Source organism: Pogoniulus pusillus, chromosome 12, assembly GCF_015220805.1.
Source record: "Pogoniulus pusillus isolate bPogPus1 chromosome 12, bPogPus1.pri, whole genome shotgun sequence".
Taxonomy (NCBI): Eukaryota; Metazoa; Chordata; class Aves; order Piciformes; family Lybiidae; genus Pogoniulus; species Pogoniulus pusillus.
Window position 1 is genome coordinate 22,670,064 of NC_087275.1, and position 15,315 is coordinate 22,685,378.

The window sequence follows — 15,315 nt, forward strand, 5'->3', positions numbered from 1 at the left end:
CTATTATGTCTTCCTCTTTTGATTTTCCTTGAGCTAATTCAATTATAATTAACACTTTAAAAGTGTTTAAAGGAAGATCTAATTGTCATTGTGATTCAAGCACATCCACGGCTTCCTGCAGACTCACTTGGTCTATTCATACACCATCTTTCATCTTTACCCTTCATATTATTAACAGTTCTTTGCATGTGTAAAACAAATTCTTCTGTCGTGCAGAACCCAGCACTCTGCATTTTTAAGACTTGGAAAGTTTTATTTGAAGGCACTTCCCTCTTTCATGGGTGTATGTGAACACACACACCTCCTTCAGAAATTGCACTCACAGCTCCTTGATGCTTTGTAGATTCCCCTCTGCAGGACCTGAGGTTTTTTCTCTTGGAACAGTAGTGGGAGTGATGCTTTCTGTAGGGAATAGTTCTGTTTTTTTGATTAATATGAGTGCAGATCCACTGTATTTTTCTTTTGACCTGTCTTTGTTAGGTCTGTTGGCCCATGATATACAGCCTGTTGTGATAGATCTAGTCTAGTACTCTGAGTGCAACAAATACTCCATCTATCTGTGGCATTCAGCTTAATCCTCCTACTGAGGAAACTCCTGTGGCTCTCAGCAGCAAAGACGGAAGGCAGTCGTGACTGAGATGTGTAGGACAGCTTGCATGTCTCTGAGCCACTGTCAGGCCACGACGTTGGTTTCACTTAATTCATGCTTTCAGGCTTTTCGCAGCCCTGCAGTGAAAGGTAGTATTTGTAATAGATCTCTTGGTTCTGTGTGCTGGCGATTCAGGCTGGCCATGGGTTGATTTTCCCTGTTTCAGAACTTGCAGGTAACATACACTGAGCTGTCTTGATATTGTCAGACTGTGTCAACATTAAAGAAGACTGAGAGATCTTATCCATGTATACAAATATCTGAGGGGTGGGTGTCAAGTGCATGGGGCCAATCTCTTTTCGGTGCTCATCAGCAATAAGACAAAGAGCAATAGCTACAAATTGGAATATAGAAGGTTTCACCACACTGTGAGGAGAAACTTCTTTACAGTGAGGGTGACAGGATGCTGGAGCAGGCTGCCCAGAGGGATTGTGGTCTCCTTCTCCGGAGATGTTCAAAAGCTGCCTGGATGCATTCCCATGCAGACTACCCTAGGGGATCTTGCTTTGGCAGAGAGGTTGGACTCTGATCTCTGGAGGTCCCTTACAACCTCTAAGATTCTGTTATTATACGTGATGCTGCATAACCTGCTTAGATTTTTTGTTTGTAAAAAAAGTGTGCAGGATATTCAAGTATTGTGCACTTGTATGCTTATAGAGAATGGAATAGGGAGAAATGTCTGAGAAATGAGAGCATCAAAAGACAAAAAATTACTGGAATCTACTTCTTAATATTCTCAGCTCTTGAGAAATTACAGGCAAGTTATCTTGCAAAGTCTGGCTGCTTTATGCTCTCACTTTCCTGTGACTACTTTGCATAAGGTAATTTTAATTTTATTTATTAAGGGTAGTATGCTCTGGATTGCTTTGAGCAAAATTACATCAATTTGCACCAGACTCCTAACAGATGGTCAGAAAATGAAGGTACAAAGAAAAGCGAGTAATACAACGTAATTGAAGATGAGATCAATGAAAATGTAGCAGCCCCCTTAGATTCACATTTCCGTGTTGTTGAAGATGTTATCCCATGGATGATGATGTTGTCTGGCTGGCTCAGTGGCTGTATTTGGTTGTTTATTACATCTTCAAGAATCAGAAAGGAGGAAATATGGTACAGGGATTATAAATACCTAGGTTGTAGCATATGAACATTATGACGCCTGAAATGGAAAAGGCAGCTGCAGATCAGTCAGTAGAGATACTGGCAGGCAAAACTTGTTCTGCTCTCATTACTTGAAGATTTGATACTCTGACAGAATGGGCCTTCTCCCTATCAGATTTTTAAGGTCAAAATATGTATCAGTGAATAAATACAAATTTAGACAATGATATAAAACCGCCTGTAGTTATCAGTTCATTCTCTTCAGTTCAGCTTACATTGTCACATTGATGCCTGTCACTGTTCTTCTTTGGAAGCATTTTTGCAGAATTTTGTAGATTAGAAAGACTATCTCACCCCTTTTAACTCTCTTTGACATGATGGGTTTTGACTTAGGAAAAATTGCCTGTTCAGGTCAGTATTTCTGTATGTGACTGTAACTAACAGTGTGCACATACAGTCCTTGGAGTAGATCACATCATTGTGGGATCTGATTTAATGCAGCACTACTGGTTCTGCAGCAGTCATGACTGTAGATAGCATCTTGTTGTAGATCACGTTGACTGCAATATATCTTTAGTTGGAAATTTGCTGTTCCTTCTCAGACTTATGGGTGCATATTGAAAGGAGAATGTACCTACTCAGTACTTGCCAAGTGACGTGAATCCAAAGTTAATAAACTATGTTTTAAAGGTAAAAGAAGGAATACATCAGAGGAAAAATAAAGAACTATTTCCTTATATGACACAATCTATAAAAAATATTTCTTTAAGGAAATAAATCAGGAAGGGTGATGCTATTTGGAATTACAGTCATCTGATTACCACAGGCAATTTGTTGAAAATGTAAGCTGTACTATAAATAATTTAACAATTCTCTGATCTGAAAGACCTTATTGAAAGAAAAACAAAAGATCAAACCCAATCCAGAATAGTTTTTATATATTTTTGAGAGCACAGCAACCCTGTAAATATTTCCTTGGTAATGGTATAAATAGTGTTTCATGTATTGTAATTGTGTGGTGTTACTTGAAAATCCTAAAAGCACATTCTAAGATTAGATGGTATCCTGTAATTTGGTATCCTGTTTTTCAGAACAAATAATTAAAAAGGTGTTTCTCTTCATTTCTTCTTTATCTGCAGATTCTGGATAGTATGAAGCCGTTGCGCCCTTATGAGCGCTTTGACACTTTGAAACAATTTCTGGAGCATGATAGGCACGTTTTACGTTTTTACTGCGTGTGGAATGACCCAGAGTCTGTGTGTGATGGCCCACGGGAACTTGTTCTGCACTATTATTTGTCTGATGATACTATTGATATAAAAGAAATTACACCAGCAAACGCAGGTCGCGATGCAGTTCCACTTTTCCTCCGAAGAGATAAACTTCCGAAGGTGAGGAATGAAAATTTCAATTTATTTCAAGTTCTTTCTCCAATTAAGATATATTTAATGTCTTTTTAAAATAATAAAATCCTGTATTAGAATTGTAATGGTATTTTAAAGGCATTTTCAGAGTAAGCATCCTGGCTTGTATTAGAAACACAGTGGTCAGCAGGAGCAGGGAATTGATTATCTCCCTGTACTCAGCACTGGTGTAGCCACGTCTTAAATATTGTCTTCAGTTCTGGACCACACACTACAAAAAGGACATTGAGGTGCCTGGAGCATGTCCAGAGAAAGGCAATGAGGCTTCTGAAGGGCCTGGAGCACATGGCTTATGAGGAGCATCTAAAGGAGATGAGGTTTTTCAGTCTGGAAAGGAGGAGACTGAGGGGATACCTCATCACTCTCTACAACCACCTGAAGGGACGTTGGAGTAAGGAGGCAGCCTCTTCTCCTTTGCGGCAAGCAACAGGACTACAGGAAATGGTTTCAAGCTGTGCCAGGGAAGGTTCAGGCTGGAGATTAAGAAATATTTCTTCACAGAGAGGGCTCTCAAATATTGGAATGGTTTGCCCAGGGCAGTGGTGGAGTCACCATCCCAGGAGGTGTTTAAGCAGCATGTGGGAGTGGTGCTCAGGGACTTGGTTTAGCGTTGGGTTGAGAGTTGGACTGGACGATCTTTGAGGTCTCTTCCAGCTGGCTGTATTCTATAATAATTGCATGACTTGTTTTGCTCATTTAAGTGATGGGGAAAAGTAACTTTAGGCTTGTCATGCTTAAATTAAAAAGAAGGAGAATTTAGGCAGAAAGATATCCTATGATTTCTCCCTTATTAAGGGAGAATTATTATCCAGTATTAAGATAAATGTATTTGTAAAGGTCTGAGGTAATAAAAGTCCATAAAATTAATTAATATTGATAGATGAACTAATGTAAAACTGAGTTGAATCCAGATTTGATCCATATGACTTATATGTAGAACCTTTGGAATAGTCCTGTTTTAGTATTCCATGTCATTACTTCCTCATAGCAGGTTTAGAGTGATTTCTTAAAACTGAGCTCCTAAATTTGAGACCTTATGCAGAGCTAATTAAAATCAATAGGAATCCATGAATAAGCTTTGTCAGACATTAATCAGGTGCTTATTTGAAAAGGTTTCTCTCAGAGAAATCCTCAAGGAATTTCATCCCTCTGTAACCTGCTACGCTTATAAAGTTAACAAACTGGATACACTTATATATCACTCCAGACAGATCCTGGTGATAGAATAATGTCAACTCACATTTGAGGAATCTTTTTCCTCCTTCTCATACTGGTAATGGGATGCCAAAGATATACATGAGATTTTGTAGTAAAGCCCTAACAGCAAAATGCTGCAGTTTTCTCACCTTGTCCATCCTATGCTCTGGCATGCTGATTTAGCAGTGGCTTTATGTTGTCAGACTCCTTCTAGCATTAAAGTGCATGTTGCGAATTTCAAAGGCTGGCCTCTTCCTCAGTGTTCAACAGAAATCTTAAAAACAACAGAGATCAGTTGAAAGCTGGGATGTCAGGGAAGGTGGTAAGATTAAATAACCCAGTTTATCTGCTGTGCATCAGCAGTTTTCTCATAATTAAGAAAATAATGTGTTTGTTTATTAGGTTTGATATTGCTGGGATAAATTACTATTATAATTTTGAAACTCACAATAGAAACAGAAACACTAACTTTTTTTTGTTTTTGCCAATAGAATCATACTCACTTGAATCCACTGTATTTGTGTTGTAGTTAGTCCAGGGGGACCAACCCTCTGTGGTGTCTTTATAATTATTACCAATCAAAAGAATAGCCTTTAGAGCAGATGTTGAGAACGGTGTTCTACTTTGAGTGTGCTAACCTTTCCCTTCTGTTTGCTTCCACGAGAAAAGAGACTTTTGGACACACAGTAACATTCTGAATCATTCTCCTAACAGACATAGTGGCTTTTGACAGATAACTAGCTTGTGGGGTTGGTGGTGTAATCTTACCTTAGAATTTACTACAAATTCTCTCAAGAAAATACTGCAATAATAGTCAGTCTGTAAGAAAGAACTCTGCTAGACCTAAGGTAACTGATCCCTCCTTCATCACTCCTATCAGCTTTTCTTAAGAGCTGGTCTCTTTTCTTGCAGTATGCTCCCACTGGGCTGCACCAGCCGGGCACCATCACCAGTCGCACTGTCCTCAATGTGCTTGGAAACTTAACAGGAGGTCGAGGCCGTTACATTCTGGACAATCGTAAGGTTGGATGTTATTGAATGTCTCCAGCTGTTGAATGTCCTTGTAGTAGTTTTTGTAATTTCTATGGTTGCTATTCTCTACAGCAAAGAGAGTTATTTATAAAATTGTGTTGCCACTGGAGAATAGCTCAAATGAAAACTACTGAGATTTACTGTACATGAATTCTACATTTGTGAAAGTGAGGTAGCTTAGCATGGGGTGAAAAAAACTTACAAATGGTTATATTTTAAATCACACACACTAAATGACCTAGATTTTAAGAAAGGTTGTGGGATTCTGAGATTTATAGAGTTGCTGTATAAATGTTCCTTCTTTTGTTAGACAGGAGCACTACATGAAGAATTTTACAGAGACAGTGACTTGAAAATAGGGGCAGTAATTAATGTTTGGGGAAGGAAGATAATACTCTGTGATTGTGATGAATTCACTAAGGAGTATTATAGGACAAAGTATGAAATTGGTAAGTAGTGATAATTTTCTTTTCCTTATGAGCATTTTTATACTTCTGTGTTTGACAGATCTGTCTTCAAATTTTATTACTGACAAAACATGCTCATTAAAACCTTTAGCAACAGCAATCTGTTGTAGGCTGTTAACAGCAAAGCAGTAATTTTGCAGGTGATCCAGAAGGGCTATCTTATGTGGTACTCCATTAAAAACTAACATCTAATGTACATGGTCTGTTCCTAACTCAGAAACTAGAGTGACAAAATAGTCATGTGAATAGCCTGCCATTTCTTCTTTTCTCCTCCCCCCTCCCAATCCAATATCTGTGTTTGCAGTCAGAAAATAATAAAGAGCATGTAGTGAGCAGGTAAGTAGAATGAGCTCAATTATTCCCCATTATGCTATGCTTCGTTTTATGTGGATGGCAGAATCTTCACATAATAAGATTTTCTGACATGACAGTAGTAGTCTATCACATTACTGGTTTTTACAATGCAGTTTGTGTATTCTGGACCATTACAGTATGCATCCTGTGAAGTATGTATCCACTGAATTCTGGGGACATCTAGTAACCTTGTCCATAATGGAAAGACATTTTGGAGTAGTGACTTTTACTTTGTGTCTTTGAGTTTGCTTGATCAGACTTGATAATGGTTCTATTATGAACATGTTCCTGCAAAACCAACTTGATTAATTTCTGGCAGTTTAAGCATTCAATAAATATACCTGAGTGCCTGATCAGAGATGGTTGAAAGAATCATCCTGTGACCTTTCTCTGACATTATGAGACAAAATACCTGAATAGACCACCCCTCTTTCGGCGTGACTTGTGATCAGATGGAGTGTAGTGCTTGGACCAAAGCTTGTCTGTTCTGCTGGGAGGATTAAATGATATAGCACTGCCATTAAAACACTGGATTTCTAAATTGGCAAAACACATGTCATGATAATAGCTTGGCATGTCTACACTGAAATAAATCTTTCCTTATACTAGCCAGTGTACTAGGAAGCCATATTCAGTAACCATATAATAGTGAGTCAAGATGCAAACCAGCAGATTCTTCTCTGAGACTTTCTTCAGCCAAGACTGCTGCCGCTGTTTGGCAGCAGTAGCCTCTGTTTGAGCAAAATATCCTGGAACAGTGAATGGGGATTTCTTACTCACAGTAGACAGTAAATGAAATGCAGCTGACCTTTCTCTGTCAACCAAGCAATGCAACCAAGTGTTACACAGATGCAAAGGCTCTTCCCATCTTTTAATGCTGGCTCAGTAATTAACTGGCTATGTCTCTCAATGTATAAAATTAGGTAGTTTGCAAGTTAGGAGAAGTCAGAAGTTGCTGATGTGCAGAATTCTGAGGCAGCAGTGTGTATATACATAGATTGCCAATGACAGGTGTTTGTGTAGCCTTTTATCAGCATCCTTTAGTAGAGAAGATTTCTTTGCCTCCTGAGGTGTCTTGTCCTAACCTTATAGCTAGAAATGCAGCTATTAAGCTACTCTGAAGCTGGTTTGTGTAAACTGAGAAATGTGTTTGTATTACCTCTGTTGAACATGGAGAACAACTGCTGAACATCCTCTTTTTGGAACAACCTTGTATGTATTTGAACACTATTCTAATACACCATCTTATCACCCTATCCTTCTCCTGAGCCATTCCTGCTAGGGGAAACCTTTCAATATTTGTCCATATTCCATTCTTTAATATATGTGATATTTTTTCTGATTTTTGTTAGTGCTGTCTGCCATTTCTTTGCCTACTTAACACAAAACCCACAAAGATGTGCTGTAACTGAGACCTTTGGGGAACTGCAAAGTGTTTTTGCACATACCTTTAAGGATACATGATGGCAGAGACTCTGGCTAACATGACCAAAAAAAGCATCCTACTTGATGGAGCCTTCTCTTGTTCACAGAAAATACACACTTTGTTATAGCTAAGAGATTCTCACAATTTGCTGTGAAATCCTTTCTTGCTTTCCCCAACAGGATTAAAAAAATGTAGGTATGACTTTTTAGTTAGAAGGACTAGGAGTAGAATCAGGGTAGGTTTTGGCTTAGAAACAGGTGTTGAGAGAGAAAGAGTGAGGGTTCACTTTTTATTCTTAGTGAGTTACACATTTTGTTTGTGTCTGGTGAGCATACAAGGTGCTCTCAGTGGACACAATCCTACAAAGTGTCCAACATTCTACTCCCATCCAATTAAACACTGAAACATGTTTAATTGCAGTTTGAGTCCAGGGAGACCATTTACTTAAGTAAGAGTAAGCAAGTGGATAAATTAGTTCTTACATCAAGACACAGTGCTCAGCACCTCATGGCATCAATCCAGCTGTTTGTTATTGTGTTTTCACATTACTTCCCTTCAATTTATACTCTTCTGCCAAAGACATTAAAGAGGACAATATTTATTTTTGACTCTGCAGTTTCAGCTTAAGTTGCTTGCCAATGGAATTTGCCCTTTAGGAGCATTAAGGGCAGTTTAGATTTCTCTTGAAGCACGTGATTATGATAGCTGATATATTTCCAATATTGGCTTTACCTGGTTTACTCTTTACAGTGTTTGTGAAAAGCAAAGGAGAGCTTTCCCACAAGTAAACAATTGTTAAAGCTTTTCAGTAGGAAGCTAATGACATTACTGTTATCCAGCGGTGCTATGAATGCAAGAGAAAGTGCTTTAATGTATGATATTATCTGTCCAGACTTTTTAGTGCAGCGTCACAGGAGGAGAAAAATATTCTATTACCATGTAGGTGTTGTGGTCATCCAGCTGAAATGTAAAAAATACTGATGTGCAGTGGGGGCGAAGCTGATGCTTGCTCTTCTCACTAAATACAGGATTTCAACGGAGTTTAGTGTTGAGTATAAAGTGTTCTTTATTAAATAACAGATTGTTCCTGAAGGAACTAAACCAGTAAAATCTGGTTTCCTGCTGATTTTTATTCAATGCCCCAGCACCTCCCAAGTCTGTCTGTTACGCCGTTTCACATCACCCTGCAATCCCTTTCCTGTCCCAGCACTCCTCGCCCTCCCACCCCCTCATTTCTCAGGCTCCCTTTCTGACCTGCTATTTGGGCAGAGCAGCGTGTGGGGTGATGGGCTGGCCAGTACATGTGTGTTCTTGGCCAGGCAGCTGCTGCTGGATAACAGCTGACTTCTTACTTTTCCCTCAGTGGGGGCATTATAGCCTGCTGCCAATTTTCACTAGGCACGTCAAGGGTCAGAGTCTTTCTGGTGTCTAACTTCTCTGCTACATGTGGTGGAGACCGAGCAGCAGCTTCTAAATATAATAATGCATTTATAGATTTTTTTTTCCCCTCAGGTAACTGAAATAGCCATGAAGTAAGACTCTGTAAAAGTAGAATTTTCTTTGACTCCAAATAAACAGTCATGACTTTGTGATCATGAAAGTTTTTTCAATTTTTCTTTCTTTTTCTGTGATTTGATGATTCCATGTTTTAGCTGTATGGATGATTCTACAAGCACTACTTTTTCTTTCCTTATGAATGTAAAAGTTGTGAAGATGATAGTTTGACTTATTTTACTTTTGACCTAAACTATGAAACAGACTTTCACAAAAACCAAGTCTCAGCTGTTTGTTACACATCTCCTTTTACATAGAGAGAAAATCATGTTAACAATGTAATCCCTGCAGGTTATTGCCTCCTCTTACATTGTCTGAGGCTAGTGGGATTTCTCTTTCCTGTTCTTGGCTGTAATGCTCAGAGGTGTCTGGCCTTTTCCTCCAAAGGTAGAATTTCTTGCATGCCTGCTACATACTGATACTCACTATGGTTGTTTCTCTAATCCAGAATATGTAGCACTTGGCTCTTTCTTGAAATACAGTTTTCCTACCCTTCAACTGAGGACAAAGGGAAACCTTACAATGTATACTAAAATCTTACAAGTGTGTATTGAAACTGAGAGCAGACAAGCTTGTTCAAGCTGTTTTAATGCTTCTTCTGTGCCAATAAACTATTCTTCAAGAATTTAGTTTTTCTATTAAGAAGGCTATGCTATCTTCAAATTGTTTATATGCTAAAAATGTGGCTGGAGCTGTTTTGTTTCTTGCTGTTCCCAGTGCTTGTTCAAACCTCACCCAGGTTTTGATGTTGTGAGAAAAAATCACTAGCATGTGGCACATGTTTGATATACAAGGTGGAATAAAAACTGTAAAGTCAGCCCATCTTCTAGGCATCAGTTAATGCAGTAACAGGTGAAACTGTCCATGGGACAAAAAACCCTGTGCTATTATTTCTGGAAGTAGAAAATTGTAATCTTAGTCTTACAGTTTACTCACAGCCTGGAAAAAGAGAGCATCGATTCATTTTCCAGACTGGACAGAGGTAATGTTCTTAAAAAAGCAGTGATAACCTTAGCAGGAATGTGTTTTATGGGTAAGTGCAACTTGGTTGTCTACCCTAACGGTCTTTGGCAGGGCAAAGATGACACAAGTTTTGAGCTTGGGCATGGCTGCTGGCCTATCGCACACTCAAAAGTTGCAGAAATGACTTTTTAACTGTTTTTGTAAATTATATTTCTCCATGGCAATTTCTTGCTGAGTTTCCTCATCCATGAGAGAAATATGAATATGTAATCTTTAAAAATGCTGGAAACTATAGGTGGCACAGGACTGGACTCTTCCTTGTAGCGAATCTGCATGAAGGAAGGTCATTTTCCTTGAGAAAGGGATGAGAACCAAAATGCTGAGCTTCTCTTTGGCCTTTGTTTGCACCAAGGGATTTAACATACTTTTAAGGCTAACACATAATTTCACAGAATCACAAAATGGTAGGGGTTTGAAGGGAACTCTGGAGGTCATGTAGTCCAACCCCACTGCTAGAGTAGGATTACCTAAAGTAAATGTGTAGTTTCTTTCTTGTTTATAGAGCTAATTTTAATCCACATGTGCTAAAGTACATAAACATTTCTTAGTGAATGCTTTGGTGTGACTCGCATAAACCCATGAGCTTGTCTTTTGATTTTGTTGGTTCAACTGCATGTCCTGGCTTCCCAAATGCTTTCGGTAGGAAGCAACAGGAAGTGTGTTATTTGCAACCACGCAACGAGGAGGGGTTTCTTTCTGCCAAAACACACTTCTACAATCCTCCCGACCGCCAGGGATCAAGTATTAGTGCAGGTTAACATACTGCATAATTTAAACATCGACGCTGAGGTTTATGGAGGACGTCAAGACCCGAATGAGAAGCAGCCGCGTTGCGCACCCCAGCGCCAGGCTGTGGCAGGTTGAGGAGTAACCGTCGCCGCCTGCCCCGTGGCGCGGCCACTAGGTGGCGCTAGGGGAGCGCAGGAGCTGCTGCCGGCGGCCGTTCCCTGCGGGTGGTACCGCGGTGAGTGCGCACGCACGTGCGCTGCGCAGCGCCACGGCGGCGGCTGTCTGCGCTGGCATCGGCGTAACAAGGGCTGCCCGCGCAAGGCGCACAACGCGGCGCATTGAAAATGTCCCGAGAGTGAGGACAGGGCCCTGACCAGATGTGTCCCTGCTGAATCAGGAGTACTCTTGCAGTGTATGGGATAGTGAGGACCATTGGTCACTCCAAGGAAATACTGGAGGGAAATGGGCAAACCCAGAACTTCTCTCAACTGCCAATAAATGAGATATGGACTGAAGCTGTCTTCTTTGATGTACCAAATTCTTCTCATATATGTATGATTTAAATGATAAGCAAAATCTTATGTATATGTTTATTTTCCTTTGGGGAAAAAAAGAAACAACAAAACCCCCCCAGAAAACCCAAAACAGAGGGCAGGTAACACATAAACCAAGTATTTGCTTCATCATGTTGTCTCAAAGGATAAAACTGCAACATTAATTGTTAATTTATTATTTTATCCCATTTTGAAACTATATCTGTCTCTCCTTTAACTTGTATGTCTCAGGGATAATTGTCAAATATTTGAAGGTTATAGATGAAATCCTGAAACAAGAATTTCACTGTTGGCTTGTGTGGAGTCTTTTTCTACCCTGTAGGAGTGACTTTGATCAGTACTCTGCTACAGGAATAGGCTAAGAAGTATTCATATTGGAAGTTTAAATTCTTGGTAGAATGGCTTCATCAGATCAGTGATGAGTAAGTCTTGCTATCTTTGTTACAGAGGATTTCACCCCAGTGGCATATAAGGCTCCACCACCTCCAAACCCAGAAAGAACATTTCCTCCTTATACTGGATTTGGTTCCGAAGAAGATTCTCTGTGTTCCTGTATGGGTCTGCTTCCCAAGCCTCCCCAGAAAGATTTCAAGAAGTTCATGGAGAAAGACAGGTACTGCAGTGAAAAATAATTCCAAATGTTTCTAATTGTGTCATTTTATGAAAGAGATGAATGTTAAGTAGGGATGTATTTTTTTTCAGCAAAATCTGCAGCTCATCAGACTTTTAAAGAACGGGTACATGAGGACTGGTTTAGTGTCAGGGTGCTACATTTTTTTCCCCAAATCAGCAAAATTCCTCTTCTCAGAGGCAAATATTCTGATCCTCCCATCCCCTACCTCCTTCCCTTCTGCAGTCATCAGTGGGAGTTTGATGGAAATCTTATTCTAGGAATTAGAAATATTGTGTGCTTCAGCAGGCCAGCACTGATTTGTTTTTCTGACCTTTCTTTTTGTCTGCTGAATTTCATGCAGTTTAATGTAGTAATACTAAAGCATTAACCGTTTGTTTTACATCATCAAGTGTTTTGTCAGGCAGTGGCTGTTGAGGTCTAAGTGGAAGGCAAATTCATATGCTGAAGATTCACCTGTAGAACCCATGGAAAAGAAGAAAGCTATTAGAAAAAGGCTTGGGAATGTATTGATAGTGCATATAGCAGAAGTATTAATCATTTAAAATGCAGTCACTTAAAGAATATCCAACTAAGAAGATCATCCAGTGGGCCTGGTTTTGTGGAGATAATCCTAATATGTATTGCTAGTCAGAATTTGGTTTGAAAATATGTATATATGCATACTTTAAATGTGTTTTTCCTTTATTTTTTTTTTTCTGAAAAGAAATCTGGAACTTGATTTACAACACTAATTCATTCCAGACTTGTGGCATAGAAGTCATTTTCCCCTGCAAATGATTCCTTTCTATCTGGCTGATTCTAGCTGGTCCTGTTAGTTTAAGCTGAAAACGGTTTCTGACAAAGTAGGGAAGCTTACACCATTTCCCATTTGGTCCAGGAATAACAACAATTAATATGTGTTACAAAACTCAGGAGAGTGCATCTCCTAGTGATGAAGACTTTTCATACTCTGTTTTTGATTCCTTACTTCTTGTTTTGGTTTTCAGATGTGGCATGGAAAGTAACATACTGCGCTTTCTTGCAAAACTTGTCACAGACAGTCCCATTGACCAGAACCGGAAATTCATTGTTTCCTACTTCCTGAGTGATGACACCATTTCAGTTTTTGAACATCAGCTGCAAAACACAGGTAGGATGTACCACCAGCAGCGGAACAAGGGGACACAGTCTCAAGTTGTGTCGGAGAAAGTAGAGGTTGGATGTTAGGAGGAAGTTCTTCACATAGGGAGTGATTTGTCTTTGGAATGGGCTGCCCAGGGAGGTGGTGGAGTCACCATCCCTGGAGGTGTTCAAGAGAAGACTGGATGAGGCACTTAGTGCCATGATCTAGTTGACTGAATAGGGCTGGGGGATAGGTTGGACTGGATGATCTTGGAAGTCTCTTCCAACCTGGTTGATTCTATGATGTAGTAATGCCTTGCAGTCAGTCCCAGTTACCTGCCTCATTTGATTGCTTTACAGTGAGTGGTGTGGCCAGCTGTAGCACTAGCAGAAGCAGAGGCATGGATTTTTTAAATGCAATGGGAATTAGACTAGCAGGTCTCCTGCATGATCTTGCATAGCTGTATGTCATAGCAATTTATAATCTTCATTGCTTAGAGCAACACTCTTCATTTTTTAGCAGTATTTCACAATAGCCTTTGGGAACTGGAAGTTTAATGCATTAGAGCTTTTAATTACATTTTAATTTGCTAACCTGGCCTTTAAAATTTGAGGGTTTTGGGTGGATAACACAGGATTGGTAAGTGATGATGAATAGGAAGAGTAAATGTAAAACATCAAGAACAAAAGAATAAATCTTTTATTTTTCAATATGTTATGAAACCTGTATACCATCTATTGTATAGAAGCAGCTCATGAAAGCAGAACAGCTGTGATATATTTAAGCATCCTTTAGTGCTGTAGTGTTGAGCGTATAAAGCATGAAGATTGCCCTGTGCTAGGGTCTGTGCTTGTGTGCGTGTATAATACTGAACTTGATTTCAGGAGACAGACTACCAGTGTGTAACTGACGAATGCTTTTTTATTCTCAATTGCTTGATCACATTTAGCCTATTGCTGGAGCATAGTCACACGGTCTTGTCATGATTAAATTCTTTTGACCACTGTTGTCTGTTGTAGACTAACTTCAACTGAGGCTATAAAAGTTTTTTGTGATTTTTTTCAAGCATATTTGTATTTCTTTGGAGTGTTTTGCACTCAAATGGGAAGATGCAGCACTGGAGTGGATGTCAGGAAGTCATTCTGTAACTTAAGAGAGATAGAGAAGCCATGGCTAAGCATGACCCTGTTGGAGAGATTAGTTTCTTTCTGTGAAGCCCAAAAAATATCTGCAGCAACAGTTCAGAGCACTTCACATCCAAAAGTGTTATAGCACCTCTTAACATGTGCAGCTGAAAGACTGGCACTTAAAAGCTGCTGTCAGCCTTTGATAAAACTATAAAGAGAAAAAAGTCAGGAAATAACATTTTGTCAAAGTCAAGGGAAGAGGTTTCCTCGGTTACCATTGTTAGGCTCTTTTGGAACCTTGAGACTAGCTCTTTTGATACTGCTTGAATTGTCCTATATCAGCTTCTTGACACAGAGTGCCTTAGTGTGGTATCTTAGGTGCTCAGTGCTGACCTATTTGATACTCCCAACTCACTGTTTAGGAGGACTGTCCTAAGGAGGACTGTTCACTCCATTTTGCTTCAGGTTCTGGTGCCAAGAGTTCACTTTCTGACGTCCACTTACTCAGCTTACAATTAAGGACCAAGTATTTTTGTGACTCTAAGCTTAAGCCTTTACTGAAAATTATTTCTGACATTAATACCTTTCAGACCTGTGATGAATATCACATCCATAACCAAATGAAAGTGTGATGAATGCTGAGACCCTTCTGTGTTCCTAGAGAACTCTTTCTGTGGTAGTGGTGACAGCAAGCAATTTTGAGTTCTTGGCATGTGAGCAGGTTTTTGGGAAAGCCTAAACATTTTCAATGCAAATAGCTTCTGATGGCATCTCTGCTTGTATCTAGCCCTACTGTGAATGCATCATGAATGGCCTCACTCTCAGCTAACATACAATTTTTTGAGAAATGTTTTGAAAACTTGCAGAGTACCTGCCTAGCCTTCAGCAAGCATTCCCAGTTGGCCCTGCTCCACTGCAAGATTTAGCACTGCTTGTAGAAAT

At 39.6% G+C, this 15,315-nt stretch overlaps 1 protein-coding gene across 2 annotated transcripts in view; it reads left to right on the forward strand.

Annotated features, from left to right (window-relative positions):
• The window catches only part of EFHC2 (EF-hand domain containing 2), a 64,142-nt gene that overhangs the window by 23,927 nt on the left and 24,900 nt on the right, over positions 1-15,315 (forward strand). For both annotated transcript variants that reach the window (XM_064151876.1, XM_064151877.1), the window contains 5 exons: positions 2,890-3,141; positions 5,284-5,394; positions 5,714-5,852; positions 11,958-12,123; positions 13,131-13,273. In XM_064151876.1, the coding sequence (XP_064007946.1) occupies positions 2,890-3,141; positions 5,284-5,394; positions 5,714-5,852; positions 11,958-12,123; positions 13,131-13,273 (811 nt within the window). The remainder of the gene's footprint in view (positions 1-2,889; positions 3,142-5,283; positions 5,395-5,713; positions 5,853-11,957; positions 12,124-13,130; positions 13,274-15,315) is intronic.